The sequence below is a fragment of the Gopherus evgoodei genome, chromosome 1 (genome assembly GCF_007399415.2).
Source record: "Gopherus evgoodei ecotype Sinaloan lineage chromosome 1, rGopEvg1_v1.p, whole genome shotgun sequence".
Classification (NCBI taxonomy): Eukaryota; Metazoa; Chordata; order Testudines; family Testudinidae; genus Gopherus; species Gopherus evgoodei.
In genome coordinates, this window is record NC_044322.1 from 101,356,250 (window position 1) to 101,373,935 (window position 17,686).

At 42.9% G+C, this 17,686-nt stretch overlaps 1 protein-coding gene across 1 annotated transcript in view; it reads left to right on the forward strand.

Moving 5' to 3' along the window:
• LOC115642291 (DNA repair protein complementing XP-G cells-like) overlaps positions 1–17,686 on the forward strand; it is an 88,783-nt gene that overhangs the window by 52,607 nt on the left and 18,490 nt on the right. Inside the window, 6 exon segments of the mRNA XM_030545763.1 lie at positions 8,445–8,588; positions 9,724–9,931; positions 10,868–11,835; positions 12,329–12,464; positions 16,602–16,864; positions 17,299–17,418. Coding sequence (XP_030401623.1) covers positions 8,445–8,588; positions 9,724–9,931; positions 10,868–11,835; positions 12,329–12,464; positions 16,602–16,864; positions 17,299–17,418 — 1,839 coding nt within the window.

A 17,686-nucleotide genomic window follows, 5' to 3' on the forward strand; every position in this document is an offset into this window, starting at 1 on the left:
TTTTGTTTCTATGCACAGGGGCTCCGAGGCTATTGGGAATCGGACATCGTTTGGCAGCGATTTAAGCGTCCATTCCCGCCACGTGATCTCCCCCACATAACACAGCTGTTGCCACGTTAGGCTGGTTCCATGAAAACTGGGAGGGGGCAACCGCGTGAGCCATGGAATGAGGTGTACCTCAGGGCCAATCAGGGTTCCCTTACTAGATAGCGGGGCCCAGATGCGTGCCTCACCTGCGGCTAGTAACATGAGTCCTATGGGCCCATATCGATACTGAGGGCCCTTGAGCCGTCGGGCCCAGTTATAGACCGGTTGCCCGTCCTGTGATACTGAGTACCCATAGTGATGTTGTGTAAAGAAAAGGGTGATGGTAAAAGGTGAGTCCCTTTTATATCGGGCCAGCCGTGGGTTAGAGGCAAACCAAGTGGCTATTCGTTCCAGGCTTTTTTGGGCTTCAGGACTCCATATTTCCCGTTTCCGTTTGGACGAGAGGGGTTCCTGGATCACCTCCAGGTCTACAAGGTGTTTATCTGGGATGAAGTGTCTGTGATAATTAATTAGGCCTAAAAGTCTCTGCAGTTGCTTTTTATTCTCGGGTGGGTCTGTTACCCAAGGATCTAGAATCCCCGAGGTGGGTTGGCCACAGTCGTAGGGGTCATAATGTTGGCCTAAGAAGGAAAAGCTTTGAGAGGGCACAAGGTGGCTTTTTGCCTCATTAATTCGCCACCCATTGGCCTTTAGTTCAGCTACCACGGCGTTAGTTACGTGCTGAACTATGTGTTCGTTGGGCCCAATTACAATTATGTCGTCCACATAGGCTAAAATGGTGGTGCCCCCAGTGGCTTCTACCCCTTTTAAGGTTTTCGCGAGAGCGGCCGTTGCCAAGGCTGGGGAATTACAGAACCCCTGAGGGCACACCTTCCACTGGTACTGCGCGCCCTGGAAAGCGAAATTTAAGATTTGGGGTTTGTCCTCCAAAGGGATTTGATAGAACATATCCTTTAAATCTAGGGTGCAGGCCCACCTCCCACCGGCATTGCTTAGCTGCTGCCGTATTTCTGGAATGGTGGCTGGGCCTGCAAACGGGAGGTGTCGGACTCGGCTATTTGCCTGCCTATAATCAATTACCAATCGAAATTCAGAGGGGTTGCCGGGCTTGGGGATTCCCCAGCCGGGAGATAGATAGTTGGACGCGGTCGCCTGTACTATCCGTCCCTCCTTTAACAACTGGTCGAGCAGCAGCTTAATGAGGGGGATGCCTTCAGGCTTCGTGGGAATAGGGGAAAATTTCCATGAACTGTTATTAACAAGCTCGGGGCTATAAGGGGGGGGTCATCGGGTGACAGGGCGACGGGCAGGGCCTGACAGACCTGTTTTTGTAATCGCAATCGTTTTATATCCCCAACCCCCAACAAATTTGTTCCTCCCAACAAAGCCTTTACCTTTCGCTTGTACCCCTTATGAATTAAAGTGAAGCTGACTACAGGCTTTTCTTCAATACTGTTAAGACCCTGGACAAACATAGTAGAACTTGTGGGTACGTGGGGCACATCGGGCTTTATAACGGAGATTTGAGCTCCGGTGTCCAACAGAAAGGATACAGGGGTGTAAGGGGGTTTGGGACCAGCTACTAACAGGGTGTGGTATGGTCGGTCATCCCAAGTCTCTGTGGAGGCCGGGGCGCACCCGGCCTCTACTCGTTTTTTGTCCTCAAATAGTCATCCCAATCCTGCTTTCCCAAATCTTGCTGTTGGGCATCAGACATCTTCCGCAGTGCCTCCTTGGGGATCCCCTTATGTAATAGGAACCCAAAAAGTGCTCTTTCAGCCTTGGTTCGTTCAGGGTGTTTAGGCTGACCCTTATTAACAGGGTTCTCAGCTGGAAGGGCTGAAATGGGATTCTTCGGGGTCGGTGGCATTCGGAGCCGGGACACGGCCTCATATAAGGTAATTAGAGGCTCCCCGACCCAACCATGTAATAATAGGGATCCCCCTGTGTCAATCGGTGGTGCGCTATCTATGACTAAGTTCACTGCGTCCCTAGTGACCGGGATCAGGGTAGGGTCCGCGACATAATTGAATGGAACAGGATCCTGTTGTTGTTGCTGGGTTAAGTTCAACGGGGTCGCTTGTGCATCCCACAGTACGATAGATGCCCTGGCAATAGCCCAGATGATCTCGTGGGGTGTATTTATGCTGCCGGGAGGCACAACCAATCCCTTAAGGGTGCCTTTCATGGCCGTGGCGGCCGCGGCCGGGGTGGTGAGCGGCCAGACCCCATTTCTTAAGAGGTGGTGGCCCGTGAACCCGCCTGCCCAGCTGGACGTTTTAGCCAGAACAGCGGCTTCGTCCCTGTCTACCGTCTCTGCCCCGTGATCCAGGGCCAGACGACCCAGCCACACTAGGGGCGCCTCGCCCTCCTTTCGCTTTGTATCTTCTAAGAATTCCTTCAACTCTGCCTTAGTGCGGGTTCGCCATTCGGTGGTCGTAACCGTCTGGCCTGTATTAGAATCCACCTTACTTTTGGTGATAGCAACGGGCATTGCCTCCATCTGCCTCTCCTGCTCAGGCGCAGGTGGGGCTGAGGGGAGAGCAGGGGGGAGAGCAGGGTAGATCGAAGCGGGAGCTTCATAGGGGGGTGGGCTTTTACCAGCCTGACTCCCGTCCTCCTGCTCCTTGCCACTTATCTCACTTTCTGCACTGTCGGTACCGCTTGCAGCGGCTTGTTTAGCAGCAAACATAGTGCTTCCATGAAGGACCGCACAGAGGTCCAGCGCTTTGTTAAGTGCACTGAACAAGACCGTGGACACGTCCTCCGACTTAAACTCGTCTGGTCTAAGTTTCTTTGTCCGCCTGGTCTGCTCTAATTCCTGCAGTAACTGGGCTAGCAACCCGTGGGCAGGATCACCTGGCTGTACCCGGGGCGGGTGTATGAGTTTAGAAACGGTGGCCCCGGATTTCTTTAGGATACGGCTACACTCCTTCCAAATGCCTGACGGTGTCTCAGTCCGACTAGTTTCCGCAACCCCCGTGCACTGGGGTTGCAGGGAACCATCGGCCGGCTGACACTTAAAGGTGGGATGGCAGTGGAGGAGGCATCCTACGGCAGGCAGGGTTAATGAGGTAGTATAGCTTTTCGACCCTGACCCTGACTCTATAGTACAAACCCAATCTAGGGTGGGCCTCGCAGACTGTCTGCTGGCCACTTGGTGAAATTGTAAGTGTTGAAATTGCTCGAGCTCAGATTGTTCACGGTCCCCACTACACCACGGGCACTGACCCTCCCGTAGGCATCCTGTTCGTGACGCCATGTTGATTACTGATTACTCTCGCCCCTTGCTCCACCAATATGGCCACCAGGTGCCCGTTATCTACCGGGTAATGAGCGTTGGGGTAGGGCGGAGGTTCGATCACTGGATGCCCTGGGGGGGGGTGTCAGGTGCCCACGGGTAGCGACGGAGAGCACGCAAGCAATCACTCTTAGTGTTTAAGAGAATAAGGGTTTATTAAATGAATCACAGATAATGATAAGGGAGAACACGATCAGTTACATCTGGGGCTTACAACACACTACCAAAGCAAATAATACAAATACTGCAATTACAAATAAAAGCTGGCCCTGGTATTTTTCTAAGTCCCAATAGTTATTTAGATCATTCCAGGGGTTAGTAGAAGTGATATTGGTGCTATTAGTAATCATAAGTGCAGCAACTAATTTCCCTAAATAAATTGTGAGGCTCAACTGATCCCCCTTGCTTTCGAGATTTCCTGGTCGACGGGTTTCCCCTAGCAGGAGTCTCGGGGCGGCTGGAATCAGTCTTTGCCTCTTATCTATCAATACAGAATACTTAACAGCTAATTATACTTACACATACAAACCACAAAAGTTTCATTACGGCCGGCAAACGGTTAGGCTTCAGGAAACGCGTGAGCCGAGAGAGCCTTCAGGGTGATCAGGCCTGGATACGGTTTCGACAGGAATTCGGGGTCTCTCCGCCCGTCCCCGGGAGGGGACCGGCAATATATAGTAAATTTGTCGTCATAGTTTGTGATAAGCCAATTGGGGGGTCGCGAGTGGCAAATGCCCATACAAGGGAGGCAGTGGGCCCCAACGTCCCTACCCAGGAAGTGACTGTTGTCAGGGGAACTTTGTCCCTCCAGGCTGGCTGACCACAAGGCTGCTTTTCCTGTTGCAAGTTCTGCTTTCTGGGCAGCTACGTGACCAGTGGCAGTTCTGAGGGGTGGGGGAGAAATCCGTTGGGGGATGGAGGCCGGAGCACCCGTTGTCTGGCCCTGGGGCCCCATTTGGGGGTCTAACATAGACTAACAGACGTATTGGAGCATGAGCTTCCGTGGGTGAATATCAACGCATCCGACGAAGTGGGTATTCACCCACGAAAGCTCATGCTCCAATACGTCTGTTTGTCTATAAGATGCCACAGGATTCTTTTTGCTGCTTTTGTAATTTGTGAAAATTTTCAATCACTCACTTCAAATGAATAACCGTAACAAAAAGAACCAACAAATATATTGCTTGGGGTGTATAGATGTACCATATTTAATTCCTGGGGTCAAAATAGGATTGCCTGCCTAAGGGACCAATAACTTCTAAAATGAATGATATCTTGCTAATTTCAAAATGTAGAAATTAGTGCTATCTCCTGGTGGAGAGCTGGAGACTCAATTTTCCAGTGTTTTATAGTATTTCTTTCTAATGTAGTGATTCATGAAATATTGGACCATTTAGAGAAAAAATACATTTTTGTTACTCAGAGTTAACTCTATGTAAAGCACTGCAGAAGACTTAGAAGAAATTTATATGTACCTTTTCAATCGTTCTTTTTCTCAATAAAGTATGAGAGCATGTTAGGAGTCCCTCCTGTCAAAATTCACAATTTATTCATTTCAAAAACTTTAACTCAATTGGGCCTCTTCTTTTATCATTATGTCCCTTTGTTTGTCCCACTCATGTTGTCTCTGCTCCTCCCTTTGGCTCTCATTCCAACATTTTGTCTTTGTCCCTGCAACAAATGCTATCCCTACAAGTGGAACTCTTTCAGCACGCTCACTCTCTTCAAGCATTTCCTATTCCCTTCTTTTCTTCATTGAATAATTCTAAACCCTCGCTTTTGCTCTGCTTTGTCTATCTGGGTGTGCTAGTCTTGTCTTATTCAGACTGTAAGGCAGAAAATGTTTTTATCTATGGTCCTAATCATGCAGTCAGATGCGGTCAGTCAGGTTCTTGCATCCATATGCAGTATGGCTCCGCATGGGTGCAAGTGTCCACCCTGCCAGGTTCCAATTGCAGAATTGAGAACTGTTTTTCTAAAGTGTCATTTCTATTGTTGTTGTTGCTACCTAAAAGCTTTGATGATGATAATGCTCATGTGCAACTATTCAAATTCTATGTATTTAATTTTCAGTAGTATAGCTATATATTAAAAAAAAAATCCTAGGTTACAACCATGTTTTAAAGGTCTATATTTTGTGACGTGCTAGGGTTAGAAACACTATGGCACAGTAATAGAAATACTTTCAGGATAGGTAAAGTTTTCAAATGACATTTTCTGGACTTTTGTGAAGAGAAAAGAGATGAATGGTTTCTTTTAGTAGGGCTTGAAAATGTTTCCTTTTTAAAATATATAAATATTTGGACTTACACTGTTATTTATTCAACAGTCATGCACATTCATACCTACATTAATTCATATATACCTACATTAGTATTGAAACATTTGTAATACTTCAGTAGTTTCACAAGTAGATTCCATGCTTCCTTTCATCTCCCTTTTGGTATGTTGATCTTCTGGGAAAGGATGAAAGAAAAAGAATGACTATCTGAGCAACGTGCATTTTGAATGTCAGCATTATTAAAAGTTTGTTTTCTTGCAATAATCAAATATAATCATGTTAATCTGATAATCCTTTTCACAAAACACATACAATTTTGAAGTAGTTTGCCTGCAAAAGAAGAAAGCAGATCCTTCTGAAGGCATGAAAATCAGAATCACTGTACCTGTAAGACTGGATGATGTTATTCATGCCAAATATATGATGAGCTTGTTATAGGAAATCTGTTCTTTGACTCAGAAGTAAATTTCTCCTAATTTGGCAGTTTAAATATTTGGCTTTGTTAGGGCAACTGTTTCCCTTCCTAGTGTGGTACCATATCGATAAAACAAAAGTAGGGCTGTCGATTAATCAGTTAACTCACGCAGTTAACTCAAAAAAATTTAATTGCACTGTTAAACAATAGAATGCCAATTGAAATTTATTAAATATTTGTAGAAGTTTTCTACATTTTTCAAATGCATTGATTTAATTTACAACATAGAATACAAAGTGTGCAGTTTTCACTTTATATTTTTTATTACAGATATTTGCAATGTAAAAATGATAAAAGAAATAGCATTTATCAATTTGTCTCATACAATTACTATAGTACAATCTCTTGATCATGAAAGTGCAACTTACAAATGCAGTTTTGTTTTGTTTTTTTTTGTTACACAACTGCACTCAAAAAAAGGTAAAACTTTAGCGCCTACAAATCCACTCAGTCCTATTTCTTGTTCAGCCAATCGCTAAGAGAAACAAGTTTGTTTACATTTATGGAAAATAATGCTGCCCACTTCTTAACTACAGTGTCACTTGAAAGTGAGAACAGGCATTCACATGGCATTGTTGTAGCTAGTGTTGCAAGATATTTACGTGCCAGATGCACTAAAGCTTCATATGCCTCTTTATGCTTCTGCCATCATTCCAGAGGACTTGCTTCCATGCTGATGATGCTCATTTTGGGGGGGCAGTGGGGGAAGCATTAAATAAATTTGTGACTGAACTCCTTGGAGGGAGAATTGTATGTCTTCTGCTCTCTTTTGCCTGCATTCTGCCATATATACCTCTACCCCGATATAACACTGTCCTCCACAGCCAAAAGAATCGTACTGCATTATAGGTGAAACCGCATTATATCGAACTTGCTTTGATCCGCCGGAGTGCACAGCCCTGCCTTCCTGGAGCACTGCTTTACCGTGTTATATTCAAATTTGTGTTATATCAGGTCATGTTATATTGAGGTAGAGGTGTATTTCACATTATAGCAGTCTCTGATGGTGACCCAGCACGTTATTCTTTGTAAGGACGCACGCAATGCAAAGAAGGTACCAATGTGAGATTTCTAAAGATAGCTACAGCACTGGACCCAAGATTTAAGAATCTGAAGTGCCTTCCAAAATCTAAGTGGAACAAGGTGTGGAGCACACTTTCAGAAGTCTTAAGAGCAACACTCTGATGTGGAAACTACAGAACCCAAACCACCCAAAAAGAGACTCAGCCTTCTGCTGATGGCAGCTGACTCAGATGATGAAAATGAACGTCAGTCTGCATTGCTTTAGATTGTTGTCAAGCAGAACTCATCATCAGTATGGATGCATGTCCTCTGGAATGGTGGTTGAAGAATCAAGGGACATGTGAAACTTTAGCGCATCTGGCATGTAAATATCTTGTGACAGTGGGCTACGACAGTGCCATGCGAACGCCTGTTCTCGCTTTCAGGTGACATTATAAACAAGACGCAGGCAGCATTATCTTCTGCAAATATAAACAAACTTGTTTGGCTGAGTGGCTGAACAAGAAATAGAGCTGATGGGCCTTTTAAAGTTACACATTTGTTTTATTTTTGAAGGCAGGGTGGTTTTTTTGTACATTTGTAAGTTCAGCTTTCATGATAGAGATTGCTTTACAGTTCTTGTGTTAGGTGAATTGAAAAATGCTATTTCTTTTGTTTTTTAAAGTGCAAATATTTGTAATAGAGATAAATATAAAGTGAGCACGGTACACTTTGTATTCGGTGTTGTAATTGAAATCAATATATTTGAAAATGTATAAAACATCCAAAAATATTTAAATAAATGGTATTCCATTATTGTTTAACAATGTTTTTAACCACTTGACAGCCCTAAATAAAAGCCTTGTTATACTAACTCGGGGTCGGCAACCTCTGGCACGCAGCTCGCCAGGGTAAGCACCCTGGTGGGTTGGGCCAGTTCCTGTATCTGCCACGTCGGCAGGTTCAGCGGGTTTATCTGCCACGTCGGCTCCCACTGGTTGTGGTTCGCCGTCGCGGGCCAATGGGAAGCACCGTGGGCTGAGGGATGTGCTAACCGCGGCTTCCCGCCACCCCATTGGCCTGGGACGGTGAACTGCGGCCAGTGGGAGGCGCAGTCCATCAAACTTGCCAATGTGGCAGATAACTGGTTTGGCCTGCCAGGGTGCTTACCCTGGCAAGCCGCATGCCAGAGGTTGCCGACCCCTGTACTAACTTTTGGTTTGAGAGACTAAATACTGTATATTTGACTTTCCATTTGGTTATGAGTTACTCTATATATGTTTGTTGCCCTGGTCATATGAAATTAGTGTTTTTAAGTTCTCTTTCATTTCTTACAGGAAGAATTCTTTGACAATCCTCATTCTGTAGACATTGAATCAGAAGACTTCAGCAGTCTGCCTCCAGAAGTGAAACATGAAATCCTGACAGACATAAAGGAGTTTACAAAGCGACGAAGAACATTATTTGAGAGAATGCCAGAGGTAAAATTTAAAATATCCATCAGCTTTTTTAAAGCCAGTAGGATAGAATCTGCTGCCATTAGTGCTGATGAAGACTGCATCAGTATCTCACATCAAGAAATCCTTACTCCCGGTGCTATGTCAGAAAAGTGGCTTCACAAAATGTCAGGGTAATGGTTCTCAGCACACTTGCTTTCTGTATGCATTCAGAGTTTTGGTTTCTGACTTCTGTTAGAATTGCGGAGCCAAGATTGCTTTATAATTTATCCACTCTTGCATTGTGACTCATGCATCACCACCAGAATTATTCTGTAATTGGAACTTAGTGAATCTTATTATTTGTGATAAGTCAGGTGGAAAGAAAACAACTTCACTTCCAGATCCCAGATTGCATGCAAAGCTGGAAGTTGGGAAACCTCTTTTTTAAATTTATGAACTAAGCAAATGTGTAAAAAGTTATTACCCTGCAGTGCCATTTTTACAATCACTTTTGAGAGCACAACTATATTTTGAAGTGTAAGAGGACTGTTTAGACAGCAGCTGGCACTGAAACCTGCCAGGGTAGATGTTGTAATAGGCAACCACATTTAAATCACCCCAGCGTGGGTTCCATTGTAATTTTATTTGCTTTGTAGTTATGGACCATCTCTATTAAGTGACCAGTTTTTTCTGGTCATGTAAGAGAGGTATCAGTGCATTTAAACAATGTTCCTAAGTATATTTAAAATAATTATTTAATACTATGTCACAGTTCAATGGCAACTGCATCTGTATTTCTCCTCAGCGGTATAGCAAGGGCACCCACTGACTGCTTCCAGCTCCCCAGCTGTTACCTTTCTCGGGGAAGACCCGCATCTCTCTCCCTTCTGACCTTGGTATTTCCAAGCTGCACAGTTTCCTGCCTTCACTGTCTATTTCCCAGCACAGACAGGTTGCCTAAAGACATCTGCTTGGTTTCTCTTCAGAGACTAATAACAGAGTGATTGTCAACAGTTATGTTATCAAGTAGTACATCCTGTGCAAGTCTGTTTTACCTTAAGAATAAAATATAATAAAAAAAACAAACAAAAATAACCTACAAGCATGTGATTAAGCTTACCAGAATTAACTGCAACCCTAACCTGGATTTTTAAGCTTATATATTTTTTGTTTTAAGGAGTCCAATGACTTCTCACAATACCAACTCAAGGGTTTGCTTAAAAAAAACAATCTAAATCGATACATAGAAAATGTGGAAAAAGAGATGAGCCAGCAGGACTCAGGCCACATCCAGACCGAGTATGAAAATGAGGGAGGCTTCATGAAACAAGTGGAAAGCAAGAGGGTAATCTCTGAAGATACTTCTCACTACATTCTGATAAAAGGTATTGTAATGTTCTCTCTGTACTTCCTGAAATTTCTCACTGGGTTTGGGCACTCTGTATTACTACTGAGAAATCTGAGTTCCATGTACAGAAATATATACAGTAAAAGATCTTTTTAAAACCAGCATACTGGAGGAATGGGGGGTGCTGGTAAATTAAAAATGCCAGTTAACTCAGAGGGAGGGGTTTGGAGCAGGGATGTGGGCTGCAAAGCATGGGCTCTGGAAGGGGGCTTAGGACAGGGGGTTAGGGTATGGAAGGGGTCTCGGGGTGCTGGATCGGGGGCACTCACCTCCGGTGGCTACCTGCAAGTAGCTCCCCATCCCTGCTGCTCCTGGCAGAGGCGGAGCCAGACCGCTTGGCAAGCAGGTATGCTGCCTCTGTCTGCAGGCTCCGCCCCCGCCCCTCCTGCAGCTCCCGTTGTCCGTGGTTCCCGGCCAGTGGGCTGGGAGCTGCAGAGTCAGCACTCGGGGATGGGGGACGGAGGCAGCATGCCTGCAGAGCTGCCTGGCCGTGCCTCCGCCAGAAACAGCAGGGATGGGGAGCCACTTGCAGGGAGCCGCCGGAGGTGAGTGCCCCTTCCATCCGTCATCCTGAGCCCCTCTTGTGCCCCAATCCCCTGCCCCAAGCTCCCTCACAGAGTGTGCCCCGCAGCCCCTCCCACGTTCCAGCCCCCTGAAGGCTGTGCACCAACCGCATTATAAATTGGACTTTTCAGTGCAGATCAGAAATGCTAGTTTATAGAGCTTACTGGTTGATCAAGTGCCGTATAAAAGTTTACTGTAGTTGATACTTTCAGTATAATGAACTATAACACTAAGACTTGGTTATGAACCACCAACTTTATATGACTTTAAATCTAATTCATTATAGCAGAAAAGGAAAATATATAAACAGTTATATATGAATAAACTTAGCAGTATTTTTCTTTTTCAGGTATTCAAGTAAAGGAAACCACCAGTACCCACTTAGAAACTCTTTCAGTTGGGCATTCTTCCACAGGACCTGAATATAATATACCTGATAAATTACAAAATGAAATGGATTCTAATGCCAAACCACCTTCACCTGAAAAGTTAAAGACAGAGAATGCTAGCAATGCAGTTGGAGCACCACCTTCTCCCAGGACTTTGCTTGCTATACAGGCAGCTATGTTAGAAAGCAGCTCAGAAGAGGAGCCAGAGGATGAAGATAAAAGGCAGCTGAATTTGGACCAAGCCACTCTCTGCCCCAGTATAGCTGAAGACAGTGTATCACCAAGAACACTACAGGCTGCTCAGCAAGCTGTAAGTGGTAGTGGTGGTGACGATATGAGAGCAGTTATTACCATTAGTGCTGATAGAACACGAATGGAAATGTCAGGAGTGAAGAATCTTATTAGTAGCTCAGATGAGGAAGATGAGGTTCCTAAAATTAAGGATGGAAAGGAGCCGCTACTTTTACCTACCGTTCTTTCAACAAACACCGTCCTTATGCAAGAAACAAGTCAGTCAGATTTTTTCCCGATTCCTGTATCTAAAGGCGTGTCCACGCCATGTGTTAAAAATGACTCCTCTGTTGAAATCATTAGAATAGATAACGAAGAGACAGAAGATGAACAAGATTATACTTCAAAAGTGGAGTCATATTCTCTGCAAGAAAATACGAATATTTGCATGCAGAAATCAATAAGTTCCACAACAAAGACCATTTCGGTAGCTATGATTCATTTAGAAACTACAGAAATTCCCAACAACGGGGAGTCTGAAAATATAGAGTGTGATTTACCAAAAGCTGAAAAGAATACTTCTGAGCTACAGCATCCACTTTCAGTCACTCCAGAAATAGCAAATTCTGATGAGGAAAGAGTACAAAGGAAATCACAGTTTGAAGATAGTGATTCAGATGGTACGTGGAATGTGCTGGTTTTTTTCCATATTTGATTGTGGTAGCCAGGGCCTCAATCAGGATTAGAGCCCCATTGTGCTAATTGCTGAACAGATACACAGGAAGACAAAATTCCCTGCCTTGAAGAGTTTACAGTCTACTGACATGACCCTTGAATTTACCTCTTCTAATAGAGACACAGCTGTATTTTTAAAACATCTTATGTATGATTTTTTTTTAAATTAGGTCTTATTGACAAATATAATCTCTTGTAGATGGGAAGAAGTGCTTAATTTTTTTTTTTATTTTTTTTTAGTACAAAGCAGTTTTTAATATGGGATTTTTTTATACTTTTAATTGTGGGGAGAAGTAATGTTATTCGATTGTAAATTTGAAAGGAGAGGATTTGATTAGTGATTTCTTATCCTCTGTCACAAGTCAATATTTTTCCAAAGAGGGACTGTCAGTTGCTCTAGTTATGATAAGCCTTATTTCAGAGTTCTTTCCCAAATTTGTCTTGTTTTGATACAGATTTATAAATCAGAAGAACTTTCCGATACTACGCTTAATATTCCAACAGTATTCAGTCTTTCTGATTGTCAAAAAGAAATTCATCATTTGGAAATTTTTCTTGACAAAAACCCAGCAGTGTATCAAAGCACAGTAGGTGTGACAACTGTTCATATAAAAGTATTCTGTATAAAAAATAATACCCAAATCATCCTTTGCATTTGATTGTGATCCTGCAAGAGTTAAGTAGCTGTTTGACTAACAAAATGTATTTAGGTATCTAAATGTTATATTCATTTTAAAAAGTATATTATAATGTTATAAACTGTTAATAACTGGGTAATCTAGGATTTGCCAGAACTCGGGCAAATATGATTTTTTTTTTTCTAAGATTGAGATCATCCAATGGTTTGACACGATCATCTTAGTCCCTGGGAAAAGAGACCCAGAGTCCATAAACACTTTGCCTCCTTATATAGAAATAACAGATCTTAGACTCCGTAATAACTTAATTTGAGGGGGAAGAACACTTCTGTCCCATATCCAAGTCTGATTTTGGTATTAGAACCTTAAATTTGATGTATTTTTAGTTGTTTGCTCAGTAAATCTGGGAACATATAAATAATCTTCTCTTGATAAGTAACTGATTTCCTCCAATTTTAATATAAAACTTTCTCTGATCCTCTGGGAGCAAAAAATTAACCAACAGTATATATCAGCTGTCAATTGATATCTTAACATTTTGACCAGTGACTCAATTCAATGGCAAAAAACCTATATTAATGCAGAGTTAATGCTGATTGGTGGTATGTTGTGCTTTTGCAGAATGCTGAGTTGAGCAAAACTGCAACATTTGAAAACCAAGAACTGCAGAGTTCAGACTTCACATGCATATTTAACTCTGCCCTCTTTCAGCAAATCTATCCTGTTAACACCGATATCTTTTCTCTGTCAACCCCACAGTTCCTGAAATGTGTATGCTGTTCACCTCCTTTTATGAGCCACTTATTCTCTCACCTACAGGATTCCATCTAACACTATGGGGGGAGGAAGAGGCAGTTGACCATGGCATATTCCCTCTGTTCCTCTGGCAGTAGTCAGTTGGAATTATTTGCATATACTCCAGGCGCAGTCAGTGTGTTAGGTGTACTTGCACTAAATGATGGAGACAGCAGTTGGGCCTGCTAAGTAAGGTGTGTTTGTGACATGTGGACATGTGTGACAGGGGAGTGATTAGGATGTGAGGAGATCTATTTTTTTGCACCTAGAAGTGTGAGTGCTAAGGGAAGAGCTGCACGTGTGCCTTCAGGATGTAGTAGGCATTATTTCAGTGTAGAATTGTGTATATGTTGTATAATTAGCAGGGCACAGGAGTATTATTACAAAGGGCATTGTCAGCAACGAGGGGGAACATGAGAATTCTAATGCTTAAATGATGCTTATATGAAAGTGAGATTGTATCCTATGAGTAAGTATAAGAGAGCTGTAAAATGCTGTGAAGTGATGGTCCCTAAATTTTACATGTTAGACATCTCCTCAGAGAGAATAAGTGCGTGAGTGTACATCAGGATCTGGAACCTCCTGAATCTTAGTGCCAAGAGCCACTGTGAGTATGTGCATAGTGAGGCACTGCTCAAAGAGGGTAGAGGGAAGGGGGTGTGGGCAACCTTTTCCCCCTACCCCTCTCTTTTTGGTCTTTAATAGAGTTAGCTGGAATCCTGTGGATGAAATGGGTTGAAAAAGGAGGTAAACAACTTGTACATTTTTTTTGAGGGGAGGAGGTCTGTAACTTGGGAATCCTTTCGTCATGAACCCAGATTTGGATCACTAATGCTGCTCTGCAACTCCATGAAGCAATCCCCTTAAACATTTGGATGTTAGACCACTTACAAGATTTGAACTTTAAAGCATTGAAAAATAGTTGGAATGGAAATCCTCTAGTTCTTTTTCTGTATTGGTACACGTACAGTGTAAACATGTATGTTCTTTAATGTTGTTCTCTATTTGGGTCCCGCAAAGATTTAGTGTGTACCATGCGCTGCCTTGGGTAAAATGCTGCATATTGAAGCCATTTTTGATCCATATCTCATCAGTAGGTTCATTTCTAGCACTAGGCAAAAAAAAACCCACTTAGAAACTTTTTTTTTTAAATGTCATTTTTTTGGGAGGGTTTATCTCTAGAACTCCTAGCTTGGATGACTCCAAATTCGTGCCATTAATCCTATCCTGTAACCTCCTGAGTTAGTCAGATTTCCTTGAAATTTGGTGTGTCAATGTTAAAGGATTTACAAAGGTTGATGTTTAAACTGTAATGATGCTCCAACACCACTATATAATAAACATTCTTTTTTTATAAGAGGAGAGAAATCTTTGGGCAAGATTCTCCCCTGTGAACGTTATTGCTATTCACTGTAATTGAAACCTCTAGTTTCATGTAATTCTTTAGCATGGAAGGCAAAGTTTTTACCATTCTCTTCTCTAAATTTGAGCAAACTCTGTATTTGCCAGCCAGCCACTTTAGCTCCCCTAGCTCCATAAACCATCTGGCTCATGCAAAAAGTCATGCTGCTAAGATATTACCTGTCTGCTGCATCTGGATCCCACCTTGAAGGGGTGAGGAAATTCCATGGCACAGAGACGTAAGCAGCATAAATTAATTTAAGCTACTTTGATATGTTGACTTGTTGTAGAACAGGGGTCGGCAACTTCTGGCACGTGACTCGCCAGGGTAAGCACCCTGGCAGGCCGGGCCAGTTTGTTTACCTGCTGCACTGGCAGGTTCGGCTGATCGCAGCTCCCACTGGCTGTGGTTCGCCGTCCCAGGCCAATGGGGGCAGCGGGTAGCCGCGGCCAGCACATCCCTCGCCTGCGCTGCTTCCCGCCACCCCTGTTGGCCTGGGACGGCAAACCGCAGTCAGTGGGAGCTGTGATCGGCTGAACCTGCCGACGCAGCAGGTAAACAAACTGGCCCGGCCCGCTGGAGTGCTTAACCTGGCGAGCCACGTGCCAGAGGTTGCCGACCCCTGGTGTAGAATCTCGCAGACACTTGCTGCCCTTTTCTACTCATGGAACTGTGAGGTCAGCAGGAAGGGTGGTATTCCCTCATGGATGCTGGATTCATGGGTATAAACTTCCATCCTCTGAAAGAAGTGGTGAAAAGAGAAATTCACTGAAGGATGAGGCCGTTCAGATGCTTGCTCCTGTCAACAAAATTAAATTGTAGTGTAGATCTTTAAACTGTTTTGTTTTCCTATACAATGTATTTAAAACTGTAAACGTCTTATGCTCCATTTTATCTTCTGTGTTTTTATTACACGCTGTCACAATTTTATTACTCATTTAAAAATAAGATTATGCAAAGTAATGAGCGATCGCTTCTGTTTAAAAACAAACTAACCCGCCCCTTAAAAAAAAAAAAGGTTCCTGTGACAGGGTAGGACTAATGCCATTACATAAACCAAAATCTGTTTTCCCCACCATAGTTTCCGCCAGTCAGGACTGCACGTATTTTATTTTATCTTATTATTGATTTATTTATTTAAGCATTTTTGATAGAAAAGCTCTGCCAAAGTCATACCACATAGAAGCTATTTAACATTTTTTTTCCCTGGGGGAAGTGCTGTGCAACAGGGAAAACAGAGATATGTACTCATGCACACACATCCGTCCCTAGTTCCTTTTTTCCTCTTAAATAAATAAATAACTTTTTTAGTGTACAGCTTAAAATTTCCTAAATCATACATCTTCATTATTTTTACAGCTGTATTATTTTTATATATCTATCAGCATTAATCTTGAAAACTTTACACTGAGTATAGAGGAAGGTAAAACTGCAGTTCTCATCAATTCAATACAAATTATAAAAAATGTAATGAATAAAAAAGGCTAATTGCTGATGTTTCCATAGATAATCTGTCTTATTTTAACTCTTAAAGACTCAAGCTTTCACATTCTACATGAGTATCAATATTTTATAAGGAAATAAAGAAATGTAAAGCTAGTTCAGACAATCAGTATTTTAATTCTGTCTTCTCAGGACATCTAGTCTGGGGAGAGGAAAAAAAAAGATACCGCAGAAACTGTGAGAGCAGCAAAAGCTCTTAGGTGATGTTAGACGTTGACATTTCCTACTTCTCTCCATCAGTGGGTCTGCCCAGAGGAGTCCTGGAGAATGGCACTGTCTGATGGAAATAATACATTATTTTTTTATTAATTATCTTAGGAGTTGAGTATGGTATTTTTTTTCCCCCTTAAGGAAGAAAACATGCTTTTTTTTCCCCTTCCCCTTGTGCAGGTAGCTTTATTGAAGTGGACAGTCAAAGTAGTAATGACACTGGGCTTCCAGGTGAAATATTTAAAACATCACATGCTCCCTCTGAACCTGATGAGACATTGGCTGTTGAAGCAGCAGCTACAGAACTGGAGAAGGAAGGAGAAGATGGTGCCACAGAGAACCTCCTTAAAGACGCTGAAGAAGTGCAGTTGACTATTCATCAGAATGCTGAAACCGAAAAAGACAGGGAAGATGCAGTGAATGAGTGGCAAGATATTAGTTTGGTAATGATACTTGTTTTTTGTTAGCTGTATTGAGGGAATAGTAAAGTAATCTCCAGTTAAATTGCTTTTCTAAAGGACACTATTGAATGGACACTTATGGCAGAGCTATTGTGTGCCTCCTTTAACTTACTGGCTTCATCCCTGTCTTATTCATTTGTCTGCTTGAAAGGTACAGAATATATTGAACCTGATTTTTCAGAGTTGCTGAGCACCCACAACTCCAGATGAAGTCAGCGGGAGCTATGAGGTCTCAGCTCTTCTATTTATATCCTTATGATGTGCTTCATTAGGAGAGTCTGAAGACTTACAGGCATCTGTGTGAATTAGTGTTGCACAGGGTCGTGTTGTAATTATAGCCAAGCACACATATATATAAACAATTTAATATACTTCGTTGTTGGTATGACCAAACTTTGCATTTATTTAATATGCAGGCGGAATTGGAAGCTCTGGAAAACAACCTTTCTGTTGAGCAAAACGTGCTTCAGGCTCAAAAACAACAGCAGGAGCGTATTGCTGCCACTGTAACAGGACAGATGTTCTTGGAAAGTCAGGTAATGTTTGAAGCTCATAATGACATTAAAAATAAAAATCACTGTACCTCTTGGCAAGTCAAAAAGTATATCAAACACTGTTTATAACGGGTCGGCAACCTATGGCACATGTACCAAAGACGGCACGTGAGCCAATTATTAATGGCACGCTGGAGCTTGCCGGGATTCCAGCATGCCATTAAAAATCCTGCCCACCCGGGCTGCTCTCCTCTGCCTTCTGTTCCCCCAGCAGGGGCAGGGAGCAGAAGCATAGCCGTGCGCACAGAGT